This window comes from Phoxinus phoxinus (assembly GCF_949152265.1).
Source record: "Phoxinus phoxinus genome assembly, chromosome: 14".
NCBI lineage: Eukaryota > Metazoa > Chordata > Actinopteri > Cypriniformes > Leuciscidae > Phoxinus > Phoxinus phoxinus.
The window spans coordinates 2,713,189-2,740,909 of NC_136889.1; the positions used below are offsets into that span (position 1 = coordinate 2,713,189).

General features: G+C 38.0%; 2 protein-coding genes across 2 annotated transcripts in view; one reads left to right on the forward strand and one right to left on the reverse strand.

Moving 5' to 3' along the window:
• tsnax (translin-associated factor X) overlaps window positions 1–27,721 on the forward strand; it is a 64,043-nt gene that overhangs the window by 18,321 nt on the left and 18,001 nt on the right. The gene's annotated exons all lie outside the window — the stretch shown is intronic.
• egln1a (egl-9 family hypoxia-inducible factor 1a) lies at window positions 1,001–27,487 on the reverse strand. Its single transcript, XM_079636150.1, has 5 exons — window positions 26,603–27,487; window positions 8,000–8,119; window positions 3,021–3,157; window positions 2,829–2,896; window positions 1,001–1,638 (listed from the first exon to the last, which is right to left on the reverse strand). Exons 1-5 carry the CDS (start codon window positions 27,215–27,217, stop codon window positions 1,583–1,585), a joined length of 996 nt encoding a protein of 331 aa, XP_079492276.1. The 5' UTR covers window positions 27,218–27,487; the 3' UTR covers window positions 1,001–1,582.

The following is a 27,721-nucleotide window of genomic DNA, read 5'->3' on the forward strand; positions in this document are numbered from 1 at the left end:
TGTGTGGATCAGGAGTGAGTTCAGCAGTGTGTGTGGATCAGGAGTGAGTTCAGCAGTGTGTGTGGATCAGGAGTGTGTGTGGATCAGGAGTGAGTTCAGGAGTGTGTGTGGATCAGGAGTGTGTGTGGATCAGGAGTGAGTTCAGGAGTGTGTGTGGATCAGGAGTGAGTTCAGGAGTGTGTGTGGATCAGGAGTGAGTTCAGGAGTGTGTGTAGATCAGGAGTGAGTTCAGGAGTGTGTGTGGATCAGGAGTGAGTTCAGGAGTGTGTGTGGATCAGGAGTGAGTTCAGGAGTGTGTGTGGATCAGGAGTGAGTTCAGCAGTGTGTGTGGATCAGGAGTGAGTTCAGGAGTGTGTGTGGATCAGGAGTGAGTTCAGGAGTGTGTGTGGATCAGGAGTGAGTTCAGGAGTGTGTGTGGATCAGGAGTGAGTTCAGGAGTGTGTGTGGATCTAATTTATGAAACTCAAAAAAAAAATCTAAATTAGAATATTGTGAAAAGGTTTTCATAAGCTGTAAGTCATAATCATCAAAATTATAACAAATAAAGGCTTGAAATATCTCACTTTGCATGTAATGACTCTATATAATATATCAGTTTCACCTTTTAAGTTGAATTACTGAAATAAATGAACTTTTGCATCATATTCTAATTTTTCGAGTTTCACCTGTACTTACTGTATTTGCCACAAGGCGGCAGAGTTTCGCCATTTCCATAAAGCCTGTAAAGAGCTGAGATCAGAGGCATATAAAGTCTGTCTAAAGAGCTGTTAAATGCTGAAGATGGTTACAAAAATCAGACCAATTAATATTCTCTCATTCCATATTTAAAACACCCACTCTGTTGATTTTGATCTGAAATGACAATTTTGTATTTTGATCAGTAAATACCTGTTATTGTACAGCAGCAGGTGGTGAAATATCAAATATTGAAGTGTTCAAGCGCACGAGTTTAACCGACAGCAGGAAAATAAGCAAAAGTACACCTTGTTTGAGAATATAAAAAAATGCAACCATGTGTAAAATGCAAACAGGTTTTATTTTGATGAATTTAAACAATAACTTGCAGGTCACATGACCCTGTGCATGTAACAAAGTTAAGCTGTAGGATTGCAGATGACATTCCCATGATGCATCTGCCAGAATGAACATGCCGAACGTCCTCGCTGGCACTGTGTGCATTTCAGATTCAGTAGTGATGAGAAAGAACATGCATAGATGTGCAACTGGATTCATAAAGATCAGGTCGAAATGTAGAAACTCGTCCCAGATCCAAAAGCAACAACAACAAAAAATGTCCTTTCAACATTTGAATCATTCCTCCGAAGCTCTGACTCCAGTCCGTGAAACCCAGAGTACTGTACCTTTTTAGAAGTAAGATTAAACCGTCATATTTTTAGCTGGTTTTCCAGGAACTGAGGTTGAATTCTGCAGAGTTTTAAATCTCTATTAATTCAATCCTTCTCTTGCTTCGTCACGGACACCCGCTGGCTTTTCCGAATCCCTCTTCTTCTTCTTCTTCTTCTTCTTCTTCTTTTTCCACGCAGCGTGTGACCAGGAAAAGTCCAGATTAATGCTACTTTGATTAGCTCGGTTCAGACGGCTGGTTTAGCTCCACCTTCACTCCTTTCTCACCAGCACCTTTACAAGAAGAAAACCAGGAGGAGAGAATTAACCCTCAGAGTTTGACACTATATCTGTTTTAACTTAAGCACACAACGCTTTCTGTGAGGACATGTGACCCTGATCACAAACCCAGTCTGGAGTCGCACGGGTATATCTGTGGCAATAGCCAACTATACATTGTACAGGTCAAAATTATACATTTTTATTTTATGCTAAAAATCATGAGGATATTAAGATCATGTTCCATGAAGATATTTAGTAAATTTCCTACCGTAAATATATAAAACATGTATTTTTGTGAGTGAATGCAGCACAATCGTGAACATAAATGCACAACTTTAAAGGAGATTTTCTCAATGTTTACATTTTTTTGCATCCTCAGATTCCAGATTTTCAATAGTTGTATCTCGGCCAAATATTGTCCTATCATAACACACCACACATCAATGGAGAGATTATTTATTCAGCTTTCATATGATGTATACATCTCAATTTGCAAAAAATTAACCCATGTGACTGGTTATGTGGTCCAGGGTCACATATGAGTAATTATTTCCTGATAATCTTCTATCCTCAAAGCTCTCAAATAACATACAGCCGTTGCTAAAAGTGACGTCCGGAGGGGACATTTGCTTTTAATGACTCAAATAAAAATATGAGCAAATTATTTTAAACGAGGGAAGAACAAAACACTAAACTTGGTTAAGGTATTTATCTGACAAAATTATTTGGCAGATAATAATAATAATAATAAAATAATGTAGATTTGATTTAAAAAAAAGCTCACAGGAAAAAGCATACATTGACTACAACATAATCAGATATTAATATTTTTCGTTGTTGCATGTGTTCATAATTTTCGTTGTTGCATGTGTTCATAATTTCTTTGAATGACAGGCCAAAAATGATATTGGCACAATTTGGCATGGTTCATTGCACTATATTGAAAACATGAAAATTATAACAAATAAAGGCTTGAAATATCTCACTTTGCATGTAATGAGTCTATATAATATATTAGTTTCACCTTTTAAGTTGAATTACTGAAATAAATGAACTTTTGCACGATATTCTAATTTTTCTATATTTTCTATATTTCAAAGATATGCTGCTCAAACCTCCTCTTTAATAACAGCATACAGGTTTGGAACGACTTCAGGGTGAGCGAATAATGACAGTTTTTATTTATTTTTGTGTGTAATTACCTGTGAGGTACTTCTCTTTAGCTCTCGTCCGCTCATCAGCATCAAAATACCACACGGTAATGGCATATCTACAAACACAGGAGAAGTTTATGAGTTATAAAGGGGGGAAAAAGGTGTGTGTGTGTGTGTGTGTGTGTGTGTGTGTGTGTGTGTGTGTGTGTGTGTGTGTGTGTGTGTGTTTTGTGTGTGTACCGTGTAGCGTACGCAGGCTGGACCTCGTGAGGGTTTCGTCTGTCAGACCAGAATAAAAGCAAGCGGTCAAACTTGGGTTCGATGTCGGCAAACCGAGCTTTGCCCTCTGGAAATATCCGCAGTATGCCTCCGTGATCCTGAACACACAGAGCAACATCAGTCACTTATGAGCTTTAGTATTAGACAAAAGCTACATTAAAAAATGCATTCTCAACTAACTGTATTTTGGCTCGAGAAAGCCTGACCAGAAAGTCTGAGTTAGTTTTAAGAGCTTGAAGATGGATGATTGCTAGGGTGTTACTATGCAGTTGTTATTGTTTTTTGGATGGTTGCTAGGCATTTGCTAGGGTGTTTAGGTGGTTGCTAGGGTATTCTAGACGGTTGCTACAGTGTTGCTATTCAGTTGCTAGGTTTTCTGTATGGTTGCTAGGGTGTTCTGGGTGGTTAAAAAATACAATATTTTGGCTCGAGAAAGCCTGATCAGAAAGTCTGAGTTAGTTTTAAGAGCTTGAAGATAGATGATTGCTAGGATGTTATTTAGCAGTTGCAAGCGTGTTGCTAATCAGTTGCTATTGTTTTCTGCATGGTTGCTAGGCATTTGCTAGGGTGTTCTGGGTGGTTGCTAGGGTGTGTTTTTTTTGTACAACTAATGTTAACAAATGAGACTTTATTGTAAAATGTTCCCTCTGAAACAATAAATCACCTCTTTTCATATAAATGTGATTTGCTAATAGCGTGTTGGTAATCAGTTGCTATAGTTTTCTGGATGGTTGCTAGGGTGTTCTGGGTGGTTGCTAGGGTGTTGCTTTGCACAACTAATGATAACAAATGAGACCTTATTGTAAAATGTTCCCTCTAAAACAATAAATCACCCCCTTTCATATAAATGTGATTTTATAATAGCGTGTTGCTAATCAATTGCTATAGGCTTCTGGATGGTTGCTAGGGTGTTCTGGGTGGTTGCTAGGGTGTTCCTTTGCACAACTTATGTTAACAAATTACACTTTATTGTAAAATGTTAACTCTAAAACAATAAATCACCCCTTTTCATATAAATGTGATTTGCTAATAGCGTGTTGCGATAGTTTTCTGGATGGTTGCTAGGGTGTTCTGGGTGGTTGCTAGGGTGTTCCTTTGCACAACTAATGTTAACAAATGAGACCTTATTGTAAAATGTTCCCTCTAAAACAATAAATCACCCCTTTTCATATAAATGTGATTTGCTAATAGCGTGTTGCGATAGTTTTCTGGATGGTTGCTAGGGTGTTCTGGGTGGTTGCTAGGGTGTTGCTTTGCACAACTAATGTTAACAAATGAGACCGTATTGTAAAATGTTCCCTCTAAAACAATAAATCACCCCTTTTCATATAAATGTGATATGCCTCTGATGCCATTATGAATCATAAACTCGCATGATATCATGCAAACGTGACAATACAGTCGACTCAGCAGTGCGTGACTGGAGCTTTTTTAGTGATAATGATAAATTCCATTAGTGAAAATAACAGAGCGACCCAAACAATGAGAGGCCAGGTCTGGAGGAGGCGAGGATAGGAAGCACAGCGGAGCGAGGCCTTCCTGAACAGGGATGAGAGGAAAAGACCACATGCTGGATAAAGCCCCGTACGCCGAGGGTGCGAGACTATGAACCTTTCACACGAACGACACGCTGCTCGCATGCACACACTCTCCGGGGAGCTGAGCACACGCTTTATACTGCTCACCAATGCATGCGCATTCAAGCACAAAAGTGCAAAATCATCAGGGAAGTACACTTTAAAATGCTGTGATATCAGCTATTTTTTTTCTCTACACTGAAAAAAGTGGCAACATCTAAATGAACTGGTTTTATTCAAGTCAAAAGCATTATTTAACATCACTGAACCAACGTACACTATACAGTTAAAAGTTTGGGGTCAGTAAGATCTTTTGGTTCATTAGTTAACATTATTACATGGCTTGGTTGAATTCTAATGTAGAATGCGGTCTGTGATTTCTTGACCGCTGCTAAGTATAACACACCGTTGCCATGGAAAACAGAGCGTTGCCATGGACACGGTGTTCTTTAACGGAAGCAATACAATCATTTTTAAATCCATAAACTCCTTTTGTGTCAAATTATTGATTTATTTGGTATAGCCATGTAATAAGCGGGATAATGTATAGTGAGGCGGTTGTTATAGCGAATACAATCCTGATCAGCCTGTCGGGTTGTATTCGCTATAACAACCGCCTCACTATACATTATCGTTACTTAGTTCAGTCAGGACCACTTTGAGAATAAAATTTATTGACAATTTTTGGATTTGGACGTGTGTCCACCAAAGCGTTTTTAGCTATGACGAGCTATGTGTGCTTGAGAGCGGTTTGGCAGCGCCTTTTTTTTTTCAGTTGAGACGCTTTGTTGCTATGAAACTGTAAGAAGTTGCCCTTGGTGGGGATTGAACCCGGGTCTCCGGTGCTCTAAGTGGTAACTCACTGAGCTAACTCCCGAACACGTAAAGCCAATAGCAGAAGATCAAAAGAGCCAGGAGACTTGAGTCTTCAAAAAATAAAGGTAATCTTTACTAGAGAAATAAAAGATACAAAATACAAATAAACTAGGAGAGCTGAGCTTCCATAAAACAGTGAAAACAAAAACAGACACGAGGGTCCAAAAATATTCAAAGTTAACGGGATAAATGGCTCAAGACAGAGGCAGGGAACAAAAAGACTTATAAAGGGTCAAACACAGGTGTGGGGAATCAGGATTGATGAGAAGGATTTAGAACATGTTAGGGGTAATGGCGCCTCCTTCAGGAGTGGAGAGACTAGTGTTCATGATACAAGCGCCATCCACAGTTCTGGAGGAAGTATGACATGGAGAGCGACCCCTACTGGCCAGAATAAAAATAGCGCTCTGGAGATCATTACAGATACAGAATATCCATTGGTCGGTGTGGTATTAGTCCCGCCCCTCCTCCACTGTGATTGGACGGTTGGGTAAAAAGTGACAGTGATGAGTGCAGTGTTTTACCCAAAGTTGAACATTCTTCAACTCTCGGCGACCTGTAAAAAACGCAGAACGTTCAGCGTGAAAAAGGCGCTCTGCGCCTCGTTACGCTCATGGTGTTTTAAAAACGCGGCGCTCCCATTGAAAACAATTGAAAAAACACGCCAGCCGCGTGAAAAAACGCTTTGGTGGACACACAGCCTTAGGCTCTAAGGTGCTCAAGCTGCCATACTAGACTGCTTGAGCCTTTTAATAACCAAATGTTTCTTAGCATATGTTTACAGAAGAAGATACAATGAATACATACAGGCTGGAAGCGGAATTGTCCATTACCGCTGTCGTGAATAATTTAGCGTACTGTCGCACGCACGCTCGCTGTTTATCCAGCGCCAGCTTTGGGATGAACGATGTGCACAGGCAAGGTAGAGTATGATGCATGATTTCATGAAAGTGTGATGCATTGCTACATCAGAAACGAAGAAAAACTAAATAATGACTATTGTAACGCTTGACGTAAATTTGTCATTTTCTTATGTCTCATTAGAACTACAGAAACGTGACCCGATCTGGCAATCTTACATGGTGTTTATAGTAGATATAAAAATCATATAAAATTGATTAAAAAATGTATACGATAAAAAATATTGTATAGAAAAAAAAAAGAATATATATATATTTTTTAAAATGTATAAATGCTTGTTATTTCAATTATTTTTTCTGATATGGCATCATTCAAATATGTCACATAATAATATCATTTTTAAAAAAATCACAAAATGTTAGGGTAGGGTAGGTCCGAATTGTCTAAAAAAACTTTTATTCAAATTTGTTTAAACTGTCTTTATATCCCAATACATAATTAAAATGCAAGTACTCTGAAATAGAGAGTATAAAAAACTGAGTGACTCTAGTGTATTTAATCTTCAATAAACACAGCTCATTAATTACATTCACTCCCACCTAAAAACGGGTGCGCGACTGCCAGTAATAGCGGTGGTAGTCATGGCGACGGAGAGTGACAGTCGCGCAAGCCAATCACTTGTTTCGTCCCGGTAGGAATTAATGAGCTGTGTTTTTTGAAGATTAAATACACTATAGTCACTCAATTTTTATACTCTCTTTTTCAAAGTACTTACATTTTAATTATGTATTGGTATATAAAGACAGTTTAAGCCAATTTGAAAAAAAGTTCTTTAGACAATTCTTACCTACACAACCTTTAATTCTTAATGGGATAGTTAATGTCACAATCAAATTTGGTTTGTCAACTTAAACCTTAAAGCAAAGTCAAGATCCATAATATCTGTAGTTGTATAGGAGCAACTAACTATGCATTATCTTTGCTATGCAACATAATTTTGTGCTTTCTGAAAATCTATAATTGAAAAAGACGATCCGAGGAAAACAGGAGCAAGGCATCGGGTTAGAGTCTCTAAACCAGGCAACTAAAGGTAAATATGGTGGACTTTATGCACGAAATAGAACTATACGAGCATGGCGTACAAACACATTTCCCTGACTCGGTTTCAGAAACTCTCCTGGTTTTCTCTGGAGATTACAATCTCTGAGGTTAATGGGATTAGGCCGAAATGAAGCAGGCCTACTGGCACGTATGCAGTCGTGTCATGTCGACTTTCTGTAGCGCTTATGCAGATAAAGCATGCTTTAAACATCTGACAATCTTTCATATCAAACTCTTCAGAATAGGATGCAATGGTATTGGGATGTATGAATACATGCACTGTATATGCGTCTTTCTGGTCTTCTGTGCACTTGCATTTATATATACCTCATTATTTTCATAATTGTTTAACATTTTTATTTTTTGTTATCTGTATTGTAACCTGCTCTGCCAATGTATTCCTTTTGTATAATTTTTTGTTATATTTTATGTATCATTTTTTTTTTTTTTTTACAAATTAAAAAAAAGAATAGGATGCAAAATTAAAAAAAAAGAATAGGATGCAATGAATTACAGATTACTTACCTTGGCATCCCAATTCTTATTAAGGTAATATATGCATGTGACGCATCTCCCATCGCCATTTGGGTTGTCCACGTGGCGCACATATCCAGTGCCTTTAGCCGGGTAACATGCCACCATTGCCTGGCAACAAAACAGAGAAAATAGTCAGAATTTTGATATGCAAGCATCAGTATTGAGATCTGAAATATCATAAATACAAAATAAATGAAAATAGTTACAATAGATTGTGCGCCCCTAATGACACAAACTCTTAAAGGGAGAGTGACCCAAAAAATTAGCCCATGATTTACTTACACTGCAGTCATGCTAGGTGTATATGACATTCTTCTCTCAGACGAACACAATCAGTTATATTAAAACATGTTCTGGCTCTTCCAAGCTTTATAATGGCAGTGAAAGACTGTTTCTGTTTTGAAGTCCATCATAAAAGTGCATCTATTCATCATAAAACTGCATCTATCCAACATAAAACTGCATCTATCCATCATAAAAGTGCATCTATCCATCATAAAAGTGAATCTATCCATCATAAAACTGCATCTATCCAACATAAAAGTGCATCTATCCATCATAAAAGTGCATCTATCCATCATAAAACTGCATCTATCCAACATAAAACTGCATCTATCCATCATAAAAGTGCATCTGTCCATCATAAAAGTGCATCTATCCATCATAAAAGTGCATCTGTCCATCATAAAAGTGCATCTATCCATCATAAAAGTGCATCTATCCATCATAAAAGTCCATCTGTCCATCATAAAAGTGCATCTATCCATCATAAAAGTGCATCTGTCCATCATAAAAGTGCATCTATCCAACATAAAACTGCATCTATCCATCATAAAAGTGCATCCATCCATCATAAAAGTGCATCCATCCATCATAAAAGTGCATCTGTCCATCATAAAAGTGCATCTGTCCATTATAAAAGTGCATCTATCCATCATAAAAGTGCATCTGTCCATCATAAAAGTGCATCTGTCCATCATAAGAGTGCATCTGTCCATCATAAAAGTGCATCTGTCCATCATAAGAGTGCATCTGTCCATCATAAAAGTGCATCTGTCCATCATAAAAGTGCATCTATCCATCATAAAAGTGCATCTGTCCATCATAAAAGTGCATCCATCTGTCCATCATAAAAGTGCATCTGTCCATCATAAAAGTGCATCTGTCCATCATAAAAGTGCATATATCCATCATAAAAGTGCATCTGTCCATCATAAAAGTGCATCTGTCCATCATAAAAGTGCATCTATCCATCATAAAAGTGCATCTGTCCATCATAAGAGTGCATCTGTCCATCATAAAAGTGCATATAAGGGCTAATTTTCATTTTTGGGTGAACTATCCCTTTAAGATGTGGACTTCAGATGAAGTGGTTTAGGTCAAAACCAAAGCTTCATATCACGTGTGTGTGTGTGTGTGTGTGTGTGCGTGTGTGTGTGTGTGTGTGTGTGTGTGTGTGTGCGCGTGTGTGTGTGTCTGATGATGGTCATACGGAGGGGTGTGGCGTTCAGTTCAAATACTGAACAATAATAATGATGATGTGAACGTGTTGAGAGATGTTTTCTGCATTGTCAAAGTCTCACAACAGAAGTGACGCAAGTTTTTCCACATTCTACACATATTATTATAGCAACAAACATCCCAGTCCTGCAGAACGAAAACATCCATCTCGGTTTCCTTCACTTCTGCTCTTATGTCCCGTGTTTACAAGAAGGAAGGATTTAACATTGAGTGAACATTAATAAAACACTTTTCTTGAGAACCCATGACGGCATTTGATCAGATTTGCTTGAGTAAAAACACAAGACTTGCTTCTTAACAAATTTTTTATTTATTTTTTTAACTCTAGGCTTACATGTTATCAGTTGATCTCACTATTACAAACCCGATTTAGAAAGTCCTTAAAAAAAAGTCCTTACTTTTTTACTTTTCAATTATTTGGGTGAATAATTTCCCCTAAATTAATAATAATAATAATAATCGTTTTTAATTTAATACATTTAAGTCTGTAGACAAATCTTACCAAACTGTATAAATATTTTACAATTTAAAATTACAAAAAATACACTTTAAATCTTACATTTTTTAATTAATTGGGTGAATAAAATAAAACTAAATTCAATAGAAATATTAAACATTAAAATTTTTTTTTTACATTTTTATTTAAGCCTGTACAAATACTACCGAAATGTAAAAATACTTGATCATTTTGATAATAATAATAATAAAAAAACTTTGATTGTTAAATTATAAAAAATACACTTTTACATTTTTTTTATAATTTCAAATATATATATATTTTTCAATAAAAATATGAAACCCTAAAATATAATATTAAAAAAACTCAATAAATTTAAGTTTACAAATAATTCCACAAAGTAAAAATTCTTAAATGTTAAAAAGTTTAATGATTTAAAAAAAAATACATGTTTTATTTTATTTTAGATTTTAATTATTTAGGTGATTATGCAAAAATAAATTAAAAAGTAAAATGATGTGTACAATATATCAAATTTTATCAAGACAAATCAATCTATTTCATTTACTTTGTAAATGTATAAGTCAAGTTTCATTTCATTTCATAACATTTCACTTTTTTTTAAATAATAATAATTTTGCTATACAATATTTTTTTTTTAATTCAATAATTTTAAAGTCAGTACAACAAGTAATTGCATAGCTTTGGATGGCATGGGTGCAGTAACAGGACAGATACTCACACACACACACACACACACACACACACACACACACACACACACACACACACACACACACTGCAGGTCTGAAGGCTGGACCCGGCAATCCTTTCCTGAGCGTCACACACACGTCGTGCTTTAACCCTCGATCTGAGGCTGCCAAACCTCCACCTCGAGTGTGTGAGAGAAACACAGAGATGAACTGATGTGAACCCCGGATGCTGTTGGCCTGAAGCCAGAGGAAGCTGTGTTTTAATGATCCTGCTACGTGCAGTGCGTGAGGGACTCTCTCTCTCTCTCTCTCTCTCTCTCTCTGTCTCTCTCTCTCTCTCGCCCCCCTCACACACTCTCTCTCTCTCTCTCTCTCTCTCTCTCGCCCCCCCACTCTCGCCCTCTCTCTCTCTCTCTCTCTCTCTCTCTCTCTCCCGCCCCCCCACTCTCGCCCTCTCTCTCTCTCTCTCTCTCTCTCTCTCTCTCTCTCTCTCTGTCTCTCTCTCTCTCTCGCCCCCCTCACACTCTCTCTCTCTCTCTCTCTCTCTCTCTCTCTCTCTCTCTCTCTCTCTCTCTCTCTCCCTCTCTCTCCCGCCCCCCCACTCTCGCCCTCTCTCTCTGTCTTTCTCTCCTGCCCCCCCACTCTCGCTCTAGCTCTCTCTCTCGCTCTCTCTCTCGCTCTCTCTCTCTCTCTCTCTCTCGCCCCCTCACACTCTCTCTCTCTCTCTCTCTCCTGCCCCCCCCACTCTCTCTCTCTCTCTCTCGCCCCCTCACACTCTCTCTCTCTCTCTCCCGCCCCCCCACTCTCGCCCTCTCTCTCTCTCCTGCCCCCCCACTCTCTCTCTCTCGCCCCCCCCACTCTCTCTCTCTTTCTCTCCCGCCCCCCCACTCTCGCCCTCTCTCTCTCTCCTGCCCCCCCACTCTCTCTCTCTCGCCCCCTCACACTCTCTCTCTCTCTCTCTCTCTCCCGCCCCCCCACTCTCGCCCTCTCTCTCTCTCCTGCCCCCCCACTCTCTCTCTCTCGCCCCCCCCACTCTCTCTCTCTCTTTCTCTCCCGCCCCCCCACTCTCACCCTCTCTCTCGCTCTCTCCTGCCCCCCCACTCTCTCTCTCTCGCCCCCCATTCTCTCTCTCTCTTGCCCCCCCACTCTCTCTCTCTCTCTCTCCCGCCCCCCCACTCTCGCCCTCTCTCTCTCTCCTGCCCCCCCACTCTCTCTCTCTCGCCCCCCCCCCACTCTCTCTCTCTCTTTCTCTCCCGTCCCCCCACTCTCTCTCTCTCGCCCCCCATTCTCTCTCTCTCTTGCCCCCCCCCACTCTCTCTCTCTCTCTTTCGCCCCCCCCCACCCCACTCTCTCTCTTTCACCCCCCCCACACTCTCGCTCTCTCCTGCCCCTCCCCCCTCTCCCAAGTTGATTGTACTTTTTTTACAGTGTTCAAAATTACACAAATCTTAATTAACGCATTTAATACTTTTTAAATGACTAAAAAATAACAGCTTAATCAACAAATTCAGTGTGCTGTTTCAAAACTGACATTAAAGTCTGAAATACTTGATTCTGATTGGTCAAACAAGGCATTTTGGTCATGTTGTTATTACTCAAAAAACTTTTAAAATATTTGGATACAATTTAGAAGTCAAATGTTACATCTGCACTGCAAAAAATACTTTTCTTACTCAGTATTTTTGTCTTGTTTCCAGTCCAAATATCTACAAATTCTTAAATCAATTTGCATTTACTAGATGATTAAAATGCCATAAGATATTATGTCTTGTTTTCCGGGGGAATTAATCAAAATTAAGTGAGTTGATGCTTAAAAATAGCTAAATTATCTGTCGGTAAGAAAAATAATCTTAATTCAAACAGAAACAAAATGATTTTTCTCACCCCATTGGCAGATAATTTAGCTTGTTTTAAGCAAAAACTCACTTCATTTTGATTTATTTCCCCAGAAAACAAGACTTATGCCATTTTACTACTTTAGCCAATGCTTCTTAATGTAAGAAATGTTTGATATTTGGACTGGAAACAAGACAACAATACTAAAGCATTTTTTGCAGGGTCAATTGTACAGCATGTCTCCCTTGGCCTACATTTTATACTGCAGCTCAAATCAATATTTCATTAATTCAACATGCATTAATTTTGTATTTGTACTTATTTTTCAAGCAATGCATTCACTAAGAAAGCATTTTTACTCTAGACACGAGGTTCTTTTGCCCAGTGCACGTCCACCGGCTTCATCCTCTTCAGATCAGGCTTCTTCTTCTCAATACTTGAGCTCTGACTCACGCTGGCTCTCGTACAGTAGATGTGTGTGTAAGATAGCGTACGCCTCAGCCTTACTGTAAGTGTGTGTGTGTGTGTGTAGAGGCCGTTGCCGTACACTAGCGCTGTCATTCTTCCGCATTCTCTACGGCCTCATTAACGGGCGATCCGGACGCTGAGGGCTTTTGTTTACATTCCAGCCGCTTCAAAACTACGTCTGAATATTAAAAGAGTTCCTGGCCTACGAACCATAAAAACACAACCGCAGGATCCCTCATTACTGAAGTGTGTTCACACGGACAGATCTACACATGTAGAGCGGCCATCTTTGAACCTTTCAGTCAGCACTTCTAAAGAGAGCCATTTTCTTGTCTAAATCTAAATAAACAAAACTCATTGCATTGCAGAAAAAACACTAATGCTTTTTTCCTCACCATATGCTTTGTTTGCAAGTCATGATATGCCTTAAAGTCCCCAATTGACCCTTCGCAGGGAGCTTGATTGACAGGTGATCTGACCAATCATACTTCGCCATCCGCCATTTTGTCCGCCAAAGCAGTCAGGAGAGTTAGTAGATTAACATGTGAGGATTTGAGCTTGAGAAGCGGAGTGTACTGACGACTTTCCGCGGTTAAAACAACATTCCTTCTGATGTTCATTCATGTTTATTTGATGCTATAAATGAACTAGAAGGAAGAGATGATCGGTTCACGAGCGGCTTTAACTGAGGCGACAGCGATCTGACACACACATTAAAGAGACACAAAACGGTATTTATTGTTTATATTTCTTTAAAAAAATGACCAAATTTAAAAGGTGAGACTTTGTTTAATATGTTTAATATCAAAAGTAACCGAAGAGTAACCTGTCTGTGTCTGTCAGTGTGTTATCAGTGTCCTCTCTGCTCCACGTGTGTTTTTCACTGCGTGAGAACATGTGTGTGTGAGAGCGGCATATCTTGTCGGACATAGCGACAGTAACTAAGTGGGGCGGGTCTTTGCGAACGGTCAATTGAATCCCTTAAAAATCCATTTCTATTTATCTAAGACCTGTGTCCAATTGAATAAATAGCCACTATGTTAAGACTGTCTAAAAAATGCAGTTTTTAACGTTGTTTATATCTCTATGTGGTGTTTTTAATCTGCTTTAAGAGACAAACCATGTGTAAGTTCATAAGTCGACAGCATTGCTGAGTATTTTCTGCTTAAAACTGCAGTGAACCAAAGACAGTCTCAAACACACGGTTTGAAATCGCTGGTGTTTCTGACGTCACACACTACCTTGTAACCAATCAGATCAACGTGTGATCGTCAACCAGTGGATCTCTGAGTGAGTGAGTGAGTGGAGGCGGGGCTCATTTGCATATTCATAGAACCGCATGCAGGGGTGTCGAGTTACATTTAATTGCATTGCAGAAAAAAGACTAATGCTTTTTTCTCACCATATGCTTTGTTTGCAAGTCATGATATGCCTTAAACTCAGTGTATCTAGACATGCATACAGGAGTTTTATTCCAAATTGCATTAATTTTCATTGCAAATGTGGTTAGAGTTAAAATTGTTGCATGGTGCAGTTCTGTGGGAATCACCGACGTCTCTGACAGCCTTGAAATGTTATAGGAAAATATCTTATTGAACAAACGCTGACTACTTAATGTAAAATAGAAAAAACAACAACTCATCATTATCAAGTCTGCACAAATCCTTCACATAAGTGACCCTGACCACAAACCCAGTCTGGAGTCGCACGGGTATATCTGTGGCAATAGCCAACTATACATTGTACGGGTCAAAATTATAAATTTTTCTTTTATGCCAAAAATCATAAGGATATTAAGTAAAGATCATGTTCCATGAAGATATTTAGTAAATATCCTACCGTAAATATATAAAACATGTATTTTTGTGAGTGAATGCAGCACAATCGTGAACATAAATGCACAACTTTAAAGGAGATTTTCTCAATGTTTACATTTTTTTACATCCTCAGATTCCAGATTTTCAATAGTTGTGTCTCGACCAAATATTGTCCTATCCTAACAAACCATACTTCAATGGAAAGCGTATGTAATCAGCTTTCATGTGATCTATAAATCTCAATGTCAAAATTGTGATCCATGTGACTGGTTTTGTGGTCCAGGGTCACATATATAATATATACAGGTGAAACTGAATTTTTTTTTACATGGTGCAAAAGTTCATTTATTTCAGTAATTCAACTTAAAAGGTGAAGCTAATATATTATATAGACTCATTACATGCAAAGTGAGATATTTCAAGCCTTTATGTGTTATACTTTTGATGATTATGGCTTACAGCTTATGAAAACCCCAAATTCAAAATTAGAATATTGTGAAAAGGTTTTCATAAGCTGTAAGCCATAATCATCAAAATTATAACAAATAAAGGCCTGAAATATCTCACTTATTTAATATAAATATAATAGTCTATATAATATATAAGTTTCACCTTTTAAGTTGAATTACTGAAATAAATTAACTTTTGCACAATATTCTAATTTTTGTAGATTTGGAAGACTTGTTAACTCAGTCACTTTCAAAATCGACTTGTTCCACATTGGCTGAACCAAACTCTACCAGCTACACCAATGAATGAGGACGGGTCAATGTTCAACAAATGAAATGAATATGACTTGACATTATTAATCGGAAAAACAGCTGCCAGATGAAAGAGGGCATTTGTTTTGCCAATAAACCATTTTATGGACAATCAGAGCTTTTAGGCTCCTCCAAAACAACTGATTATTGAAACAATAATATTTAGTTTGATTGTTTGATAAGAGAAGTTTAACAGAGTCGGAGACTCGCGCCACTGTTTATTTTTGTGTCCGATACGAAGCACACTCTCGGTAACCTTCGCTGACTCAAACAAAACTCCCAAAATAAATCATGTGAACGTTAATAATAATAAATGAATAAATAAACTGAGAAACTTAGCCTCAAAAGTCAGTGAGGGCACTGCATACACTTTCAGAATCTTATAAATGTCCTTGTATAAAACAAGTAACAGTGACTATTATTTATTTAGTTAAATGATGCATAAAAACTGATGCATATTATTTGCATTTTTTTTTTTTAGTTTAGGACAAAACTTGGAGGCTTGAGGGAAAGAAACTGAATAATACTGAATAAAATCTGAAACTTATTTTCTTCTGCTGAACTGAAAGAAGATATTTTGAAGAATTATTTTTGGGTTAACTATCAAATGATTGATAGATATAGTACATATATATGTGTTAGATATATTTTAGGGTGTGATGATATGAAATACACAGACCCTCTGGACAGAATATTGTCCATATAATAACCCATGCAGAGCATAATCCTGGAACAACTGTAGTATCATACAATCCCTAACCCTCATCTATCCCTGAAATCAGAGGGAAATTGTTGGTCAAGACCCTGAACACAGTCCTAACCCCAACATATGACTGGTTATTAACCTTTTAACTGGTGCTCTGTCATTTTTGACCAAAAAATGTCAAGATTGGCATGGGGAACTTTCCATAAGATCATCTCTCAATACAAATCAAACTAGATATTAGGCGAACTGATATAAAACTATGTCAATCTCTAGGTATGGTGACGGGTGTGTGATAATGTGCGGATATTTTAATCCCAAAGGCCCAGGGAACTTTATCAGGATCATAGTATCCCGGATCCATAAAATAACTGGCCTTTAAAAATATAAATCTGCCTCTATGGGGAAACACAGGGGTGTGCTGACTTATGCACACTGTGTTTTAAAGAAGAACATTTATTTATTTACGATACATTATTCATTCACAAAGAAAATTGGTGTCCTTAAATGTTGGATTTTTCCTCATTTTTTAAATTAAGGCATTAATATCAATTTCCAAAAGATGATTTTTTATTCCTCTTTTTAGTCAACTTTAGCATGGGTGTGTTCACTTATGCACAGCACTGTACGTGATCTTGTGAGACACACATAAGCAGACATCTAGACATTAAGTCAGAAGGGCTTTGGCTCTACCTTTCTGTTAACTGGAGAAAGTTGAGTGATTATGCTTTGAGATGTTTGGCATTCCCATGACACCAGCACCTCCGGCATCCTCTTTTCCTATTCGCCTCTACAGCTGCAGACTGCCAGAACAACACACTCTTTTCTCAAGACGGATCTTGGATCTCTGCCTCGAGAACTCACAACCAAACAGCTTAACATGCAAAATACATCTAAACAATGCATTAGATCACCAAACCTACACTCTTAAAAATAAAGGTTCCTAAAGCAGGTTTGCGCAGTTTTCAATTCAATTCACATTTATTTGTATAGCGTTTTTCACAATACACATCGTTTCAAAAGCAGCTTTACAGAAAATGCATGAGGCTATTTTTCTTCCCGGGGACGGGTCATGTGATGGGTGGCTGACGAATCAGGGAAGGATACGCCATGACTGATGACACCCAATCATAGAGTCGAGCGTGAGCCTCTGCGTCATCGTTTTTAAAGTCCTCCGTTTTGACCGTCTTCACTAAATGCCCTCCGGAGATTCAGAACGCAAAACGGGGTCGGAGCGTTTCTAAACTTCTCCGTTTTAGGTCTTCGTTTGTGCCGTTGTAGTCTGGACGGGAGGTGCAAACGTAGCAAAAGGTCTCCGTTTCTAAACGAAAACGCAGTAGTGTGGATGGGGCCTGAGAGTGATCTGTTATCAGAGGTGACAGTGTATTTCAGAAATGTACATTTACAAAATCACTGTTAGCTACAAATTTATTAATTTAAGCAATGTAATAATTTAAGGCAGAAACAGCGAGCTCATAGAAGTAATGTATACTTGTTTACAAATGATTAGAACATTTTAGAAAAAATGTAGCAATGCCAAAGAAGAGTCATTTTTGGTTCCCCAAAGACTCTGAAGAACATTTCAACCTGTTATCATCACTATAAAGAACCTTTTGTGGAATTTCGTGGATGTTAAAGGGTTAGTTCACCCTAAAATGTAAACTCTGTAATTACTCTCCCTCATGTTGTTCAACCCCGTAAGACTTTCGTTCATCTTCGGAACACAAATGAAGATATTTTTGATTAAAGGTGAACTATACAGGTTTTTTACCTTAACTGAACAGCTTTGGAGTCATTGGAATGGTTATATTACTTTTTTCGGGTTGAATGTTGGTCGTCTCGCACCACCCTATCGCCTGTGAGCGGAAAAACACACTCGCAACTTTGGGCCGCGGTTCGCCGCGTCAGGAAGTATCGCGTGATATCATGTCTCGCGATGTAACGAATTGCTTTACGGCAAAATAAAATCTGCTAAAAGTCTGTCATTATTGCTCCCTCACGCTGTTCGAACCCGAATGAAGAAGACGCTGTAAAGATTGTCCCGTCTGCTGTGATGCCGTTGATCTACTAGCCTCTGGTATCTGAGAGTCGACAACAAGTTTTTCGACAGTGTTTCAATTGCAATTTTAATTTAAATTTAAATTTAAATGTATTAATGGATAGCCCCTTGAGATGCAACATCTCATTTTCAAGAGGGTCCAGTGTTGTCAAATATCTACTCCGAAGCTGTAGGGGGCGCTCTATAGAGAAACCTGTGAGCAAAGAGCGAGAATACAGCGAAGAAAATCCCGAAACTGCATAGCCCTGCTTTAAATCTGAGCGCTGTCTCACTCCTCCATAGACTTCTATTGTAATTGAAACTTGCCGTCCCAGAAAGTTAGTAAAGACAATGTTTAAAATAGTCCAACTGACTACAGCGGCTCAACCTTAAGTTTATCAAGCGACGAGAATACTTTATGTGCGCAAAAACAAACAAAAATAAGGACTTTATTCAACTCTTGATGTTCTTCTGTGTGTTCCTCCTAGTGAGTTCACGTAGTGTAACAGCGCAGCGCTTCTGGGTTGTACGTCAGAACGCAGGCTCACTATTGGCCAGCATCACACACATAACCAGCGTCGGCCAATAGTGAGCCTGCGTTCTGACGAAGCGCTGCGCTGTTACACTACGGGAACTCACTCAGAGGCCCAGTTTCGAAGATGAAGGAAAGTCTTACGGGGTTGAACAACATGAGGATAAGTAATTATTACAGTGACATCATTTTAATTTTTGGGTGAACTAACCCTTTAAAAGCACATTATGAACCTTTTCACCACTAGAGGTCGTTTATTCAAAACAAAGGTGTAGCTTGATGACGCCTTGATTTCGCAGAATCGTCGGAGTTGTTGTCTTCGCCTCTACAGCCGGTGGAGAATACGATGGACTCGCGCTGAAATCAATACTCATGGATGACCGGTAATGTATTAAAGATTTATTAACGTTACGAAAATCTGAGGAGAGGAACGAGGCCGCTGGAGCGATGAGAGGCGAGTGCGAGTACCACGGACGCTTCTGCTTCTTCCAGTCATACATATATGGGGTAACGCAGCGCTGTTTGATCATATTACATGCATTTGAGTGTGTTGAAAGTTGTTATAATGCTACTGTGTGCGTTCACCCGGCGGCTACTAATGTAGATCGATATTAGGTACCCTCTAAAAAATTTAGGACTGTTTTTAACCCAAATTTGGGTAAAATATGGACAAACCCAACCATTGGGTTGAAAATTTAACCCAGCGGCTGGGTTGGTCCATATTTGACCCACATTTGGGTTGAGTGTATGGTAAAACATGGTACTCGCGGTAAATCAAGAAAATGAGATTCAAACAAAGAGACTAACTGTGTTGAGCTGTCTAACAATGATTCGTTTTCAGTCGATGAATGTATCCAAACAGTTGCTCACCTGCACTCTAAAAAATTCTGGGTTATTTCAACCCAATTTTGGGTCAAATATGGACAAACCCAAACGTTGGGTTAAAAATGTAATTTAAAAATGTAACCCACGGCTGGGTTTGTCCATATTTGACCCAAAATTGGGTTGAAACAACCCAGCATTTTTTAGAGTGTGTCTTATAAAACATATATTCAAGCGTCTTTGATGTTTTCCATGGTTTCTACAAAATATATCCAGAAATCGAGGGTAACGTGGGTATGATGTCCTTGATATGTTAAAACCGCTTATTTCTCTGGATTTAAACATTCTTAGAAACATTTGGATTAATGTAAGTACACAAATCAACAAAATATATAACATTGGGTTACACTTTATTTTAAGGTGTCATTGTAACAGTGTAATTATATATTTAAGTACTGAGTAATAATAATTTACTATACATGTACTTACACTCTAAAAAATGCTGGGTTGTTTTAACCCAATTTTGGGTAAAATATGGACAAACCCAAACGTTGGGTTAAAAATGTAATGTAAAAATGTAACCCAACGGCTGGGTTTGTGCATATTTTACCCAAAATTGGGTTAAAACAACCCAGCATTTTTTAGAGTGTACTATAAGTTTAGGGTAGGATTAGGATTTGGTTGAGGGTATAGTTGCATGTAATTATGCATAATTTACGGTTATTACTATGGTAAGTACATGTAACATATGTAACAAGGACACTAAAATAAAGTGTTACCTAACATTGTTCAAGTGTTTTTTTGAATATTTTGATCCAAAAATATTACATAGTGTGCCTTTAAAGGTTCTTCATGTCAAGATTGCGTGATTAAAAGACTTCCTCTTTTGTTTCCTTCATTGACTGTTGTTAAATTAGTCTTAATGCAGCCACATGCAGAAAAAAGCCTTCTGAAGCCAAATCCACATGACTTCCTTTTTTGCACAAACCAGCAAATTGGGTCAAAAGTCGGTAAAAGCAGGACTCTCTCCATCAGCATTGTTTGCATAGATCCACACACACACACACACACACACACACACACACACACACACACACACACACACACACACACACACACACACACACACACACACACACACACACACACACACACACACACACACAATGCAGTGTGTACAGAGAGGCTATTGTAAAGCTGCATACCATTAAAGAAGGTCACGTTACAGTAAAGGACTGGCTGTCGGCATCATTAATATAAGCTCATGTCGTTTTAACCCCGTATGACATTCTTTCTTCTGTGGAACTCAAAAGGAGAAGTTTTAATGAACGTTTGCGTCAGTGATGAAGTCAATAACGTCCAACACCACTGGTTCTCGTGTGTCTCGTATTCAAAGGGTCATTCAAGTTTAAAAGAGAATTGAGAGCAAAAGACTATAGTGAATAATGACTTTTATAATGAAAATACTTGGATAATTCAGCGAACAAGTCATTTGGACGACTACACTGTAAAAAATGTCCATCTATCACTTATCGGTTTACAGGTGAAACTCAACAAATTTGAATATCATGCAAAAGTTCATTTATTTCGCCACATTGAGGCTGTAATTCATGCAAAAGCCCAAACCAAGTACAGAGATCGTATGCATGATTATACTGTTCAGAGGGCCGACATTTCTGTATTTAAAATCCTTTTTTATTGATTTCATGTAATATTTTAATTTTATGAGATTTTGAATTTGGGGTTTTCATAAGCTGTAAGCCATAATCATCAAAATTATAACAAATAAAGGCTTGAAATATCTCACTTTGCATGTAATGAGTCTATATAATATATTAGTCTCACCTTTTAAGTTGAATTACTGAAATAAATGACACCATATTCTAATTTTCTGAGTTTCACCTGCATATTTTTGAGAAATGAGTGCAATAGGATCATAAGCATGAGAGAGAGAACGCTTCATTGATGAAATTATATTTCTGCTTGAGCTTCGTCAGTGTAACAGAATGCATGAAGTTGGCTAAGACATGCAGTATAATATCAGACTCATGCAATATGATGAACATTCATGGTCACAGAGCAGAGAGCGAGAAGACGCACAAATAGTTGTGCCGTCCTTTGAAAACAAGATTAATAACAACATTAGCACGTAATATTTTACACTTAAAGGGATAGTTGTTTCAAACCTGTACGAGTTTCTGCTTTTTAAAATTATAATAGTATCACAATGATATTAAAATTACACTGTGGTTAAGAATAGGAAATGTGCTCAATGCATGTGATTTGAAAACCTCTGACATGACAGATGTTTTAATCTCTTTACTTTGCCAAGTTAAAGATGTAGAAACATGCACTTGTAACGCAGAAACAGGCTTTAAAACTATATGCATTTTAAAAAAAGCAAAAAAGGGGCTACACTAAAAAATGTTGGGTTGTTTGAACCCAACCATTGGGTTTACATTTATTTATTAAAAACTGAAACCCAGCTGTTGGTTTTGTCTAATGTGCATAAAAAATGTGCCATGGAAACCTGACTTGCTCAATTAAATAAACGTTAAATTACAGAGAAAAAGACAGCATCAACAGATCTATGAAAAAGCTCGGTTACAGCAACAAAACCTAATTGTGTGTTTACTTCGAGGGACTTCACAGCAGCACAAAGGAAACTGTAGTAAGCAGAGACACTAAACATCAAGGTAACTTGCATGATGATTTGTAACGGTTGAATATGAAAGAGAGGGAGTGTGAGCGGGGCCGGTCGAGCGACTGTGGGTCTCGTGGGTCAGTCGCTCTGATATACTCGAGGACAGTGAGATCTGAGGTCACACGCAAGGCCAAAGTGAAACTGAGGCCTGGAAGAGGCTCGGATGCACTAAACACAGCGACATACAAATGTGGCCTTAACACACACTCACTTTATTCACTCAAAAAAATGGTTTTGTGGCACTGTTGTTTTTACCCAATTATTTTTTGTTAAAGTAACACAGATATATTTATTTTACCTCCAAAACACTATTATATTGCGTTTAATTAACTTAACCTGTATAATTTTCCACTATACTTAATTATCAATCGTTAAACTAATGTAAAGGGTTTAATTTTGCAATTTAAAAAAACAACCTGATGTGGTGATTTCCAACATATTGGATGAAGACGGCGTGCGAAGAAGGTGGAAAGGTGCATGGCAGAGCTAGAAATATCAGCCATAGAAAAAATAAAGTTAATCTAAAGGCAAAGTCTTTCATTTCTGTTAGTATTTCTGAAAGTCTGTTCTGGGAAGCTTTTTCTTGCTCTTTGCCACAATTTAGAATAAAAGTGAAGTCATCAAACTCTTACAGAAAGGGAAGTATGGAATCATGTAGTTTTCTTTACCATCTTCTCCAACTCATGCATTAAAAAATAAAATAAAATGTGTTTATATTAGTGCTTTCAAATGCATCTAACATAAAAATTTGTGTATATATAGTATATATGTGCATATATATATATGTATATACAGTATATATATATATATATATATGTTTTATGTTAGATGCGAGAATATTGAGGTATTTAAAGCTAAACTGTGTAATTTTTTAAGTTGATTCATGCATACTATCAAATCTATGACCTTGTTATTAATGTTACAAGCAGTTTTTCAAATTACAAAGAAAAAGTGAAAGTGTTTCTCTAACCGGCACAACAAATGCCACATGCACCGCAATCCTCAGATAATGCACAAAGGTTTTTCAGGTTAGGTACTCACTGCTTATGGTGCAGTGATCATCTTTAAACTGTGCACACTGGTAACATACAAATCTGAATATAAATATTCACAGTAATTTGCCAAGCTGATAGTATAATTTTTCTACCCAGCCCAAAAATAAAGGAATAAATCACTTGCCAAAAAAATTGCAAGGATGCATGCAAATGATGCACTGAATTTAACCAAAATAATTCCAGCTCACATGTCGTTTTCAGTATAATTAATAACAGACTGAGTGATTGACCAAGCCAAGATTGTAAGCATTAATCAGATAATATTAAAATTCTGGCTTTTGTAAATGAAGCAAGCGTGTGTGAAAGATAGAGAAGGAAAATCATCATATGTGCAGCGTACATGTCAACTCCTTCGGTTCCCAGGATGCACCTCATGATGTTCACGATGTGCTGGAATTGACCCTTCGCAGGGAGCTTGATTGACAGGTGATCTGACCAATCATACTTCGCCATCCGCCATTTTGTCCGATAAAGCAGTCAGGAGAGTTAGTAGATTAACGGTGCAGGATTTGAGCTTGAGAAGCGGAGTGTACTGACGCCTTTCCGCGGTTAAAACAACATTCCTTCTGATGTTCATTCATGTTTATTTGATGCTATAAATGAACTAGAAGGAAGAGATGATCGGTTCACGAGCGGCTTTAACTGAGGCAACACAGCGATCTGTCACACACATTAAAGAGCCACAAAACGCTATTTATTGTTTACATTTCTTTAAAAAAAAGACTAAATTTGAAAGGTGAGACTTTATATGTTTAATATCAAAAGTAACCGAAGAGTAACCTGATCTGTGTCTGTCTGTGTGTTGTCAGTCTCCTCTGGAAAGTGTTTTCACTATAAGTATTTGCACAGTCCCCATCCTTCCATTAGTGTTGTTTAATTGCTTCAATATAATATATATATCAAATTTGTTCAATTGTAGATTTTAAAAGGCATCTGAAATAATAAACTATGTGCAATGTAGTGTTGTCAAAAATATAGATTTTTCGATATCAATACTAAAATATCTGAAACGCTTCCAATAATCATTTTCCACAGAATACATGACACCAGCTACACTTTCTCTCTCTCTCATCTCTCCAAATGCGATTGACACAAACCCGCCTCTCCTCACTCACTCGTTTCATTTGCTCCGGATGAATATTGTTAGTGTTACGGGGCTTGATTTCACTTATTCCCGCAGATTTTGTGCTCACTCACTGAAGGTTTGCGCACATATAAAGCACTAAATTGAATATTTTTAACTGCTTATTGTCCAAACATTCAAATGCACACAAAATAATGTCAAAATGCCAAGTTGGTGAGTATTCATGTAAACACAGTCGGTTATGTTTTAAGTGAACATAAACAGTTGAGAAAGAAAACGCATGTAACAGTGTAATGGATCCGTGCGTCAGGTCTTAAAGTGACAGCATCCTAATATTCCTGCTACCAAATTATGAGATAATATTAATAATTATCTAAATGGCAGTTTTCCCCCATTGTATCAATGTCAAAATTGTGTTCAGTGAAAATGCTGAGTGGCTATTAACTTTGGAAAACGCACTAGACCAGGGGTCTCCAACACGTCGCTCGCGAGCTACCAGTAGCTCGTGGCTTGATTGGAGGTAGCTCGACAAGGGCCGTTCACAGAGCGCATCTTTTGTGCGCTCGAGTTCGTTCAAATGCGGCAAGCGCGCTCATAATTAAAGCGACGCGCTCGTTTTTTCCAGGCGCAGCGAGATGAAAAGATCTCAAATTTTCAGAATGCCGCAATCGCACCGCAGATCATGTGACAAGAACCAACCATCAGCTTCACCCTTTCCGTAACAACATTGAAAGCTCAGTCAACAGGAAGGATGAGGGTGCACTCAAACACTCTCCGTAAATAAATCTTGTAGCAGAGCTACAGCAAACGTTTTTCGGTGGTGGAAATTCATTAGCTACTAAAACTTCTTCGTTGTTGTGGACTGGAGAGCGCAGTGCATGGTTGCATAGCAACGACAGGGGCCACAGGAAAATCGGACCGAGTTTTACTATTAATAATAAAAGATAAGCTAATGTGCATTGTAAATGTCAGTAATTTATCTTTTCGGACTCATTCTTTTTCTAAAAATGATTTAAAGGCTGAAATATGTGAGGTTAAACCTTTTTTGTCAAAACTTTATTTGAACGTAGATAACATGTTGCAAGACACTCCTTCAAAATCTGGCCATCATTTTTAATGTTTATGTAAACAAAAAGTGCTTATTGATGCTAATTTTATTTGTTATTTGTATATATATTTAATTTCATTGTGTAGTATTAGTACTTTTTAAACTGGATTCTGTGATAACGTGATCATGTTTGTCACTATAATCATGAAATGAAATGTTCATGCCATTTTATCTCTAGTTATGATCAACTAAACTCGACTATAATCATGGGTTTTTACTAGGGCTGTCAAAAGATGAATCGCATCCAAAATAAAAGTTTGTGTTTACATAATATATGTGTGTATAATTTGTAGAATTATGTATAAATACACACACATTCATGTATATATTTAAGAAATAATTGCATTTATATACTATACATACATTTATATAATTTATATTATATATAAATATTTTATATATAAATATAACCAATTTTTCTTAAATATATACATGATTGTGTGTGTTTTTATATATATATAAATAATTATACACAGTACACACACATATATTATGGAAACACAAACTTTTATTTTGGATGCGATTAATCTTTTGACAGCCCTAGTTTTTACAGTATAATATGCAAAGTACAATTTTCTATAAAAAAAAATATGAGAGTTATGAGACATTATTAAAGAGATTTAAGTACATGAGTAGCTCTCGGCCACTTTCATTTTTAAAAAGTAGCTCTCAAATGAAAAAAGGTTGGAGACCCCAACCTTTGCACTAGACACAGCAGGAGCAAAAAAAGTCAGTGTCATGCCCTGGTCATAATAAAGATTAAGCAGATGCATCTTATTATAACAATAAAAAATACCTTATATCAGCCATTAGCCACCCTGGATCATCCATTGAAAAAATAAAAAAATAAAAAAAATACAAAATATCAGCAGATATAAGCTGTTAGCAGATTGACCGGACGATGCATGAATCCTTCAAAACCACGATGACATGAGGAGCCGTGTTAGTAAAGCATCCTTGGCACATACTTACTTTAGTCCTTCCATTTATAGTGTAGTTTCCCAGATTTCCATTGCAATTCCTGACCAGGTCATCCATGCGACTCATCAAGAAGCAGATATTCTCGCATCCAGGCTCCTTCCCCTCGATCCAAGTGATTTTATCCCCCCTTATGTCCTTAGAAGAGTCACTTTTCTGACTCACCAGCTGTCCGTTAGTGAATTTCCCAGCCTGATGAAGAGCTTTCACATCATCTAAAATGGACAACCCGATGTCTTCACCCAGAAAGTTGTCCACGACACAAATGCCATGTTTGTTCATACATGGGATGATGTACTCAGTGGCCAGTTTTAGTGTTTGGGGTTTGTGTTTTGTGTTGCTGCTGTCAGTCTCTGAGCTTTCACTTCTGGTGAACAGTGTTGGATCAGCTGGTTTCTCCTGCAGATGTGGAGTTTGTGCCACAATCTTGGTGTTTTCAGCCTCTCTGCAGGTGAGTTTATGTTTTTTCCAGTGCTGTTTCTGATGGTCTTTGCTGCAGTAGAAGGAGATCCGGCACCTACCGCACTTTAAAAGGTTTTCCATCTTTCCACACAGCTCGCAATACTGTTTATCCCTGTCTGGATCCAAAACAGTAGGGCATCGCTCCATGTTCTCGTTTGCGCGCTGCTGGCCCTTTAAATAGTGTCCTTCCCCACGCGTTCCTGCGGATAACTTTCCCGTTGATCCACACACAACGCGTCCGCCTTAACAAACGCAAATCAACAACCTTACCCGTTTCATCACACAAAATATATTCCCACTCTCTCCGTTAATTAAACGGATGGGTTTGTGATCGTGCCGCGCACGCTCCATCCCGCAGGCGCGCTCCTCATGCGCGTGGTTGTGTTGTGTGCGTTCTGCACGTCCCAGTACAAACCAAACTCTGACGTCAGACACGAGGGGCGTGGCGAAGGGGTTCAGACCTGATAAATATGCCCCGCCTTATTTCATTCACACACACACACACACACACACACACACACACACACACACAATCTGAAAGCAGGATAAGTGGGAAATTGAATTACTGTGTGTTCGCTCATGATCTGTCGCATTCAGAAGGATTTTAAAATGTTAATGTCTTTGTTAGTAGGTAGGTGACCTATTTAGCAA

What these genes read in the sequence shown, in the direction of transcription:
- egln1a (XM_079636150.1), bottom strand. Translation starts at nt 27,217, where the DNA reads ATGGAGCGATGCCCTACTGTTTTGGATCCAGACAGGGATAAACAGTAT. An exon ending in CAGCCTGCGTACGCTACACG is followed by an intron (nt 2,897 to 3,020) that starts GTACACACACAA and finishes CTGTGTTTGTAG; the next exon opens with ATATGCCATTACCGTGTGGT. An exon ending in TAAAGAGAAGTACCTCACAG is followed by an intron (nt 1,639 to 2,828) that starts GTAATTACACAC and finishes CTTCTTGTAAAG; the next exon opens with GTGCTGGTGAGAAAGGAGTG.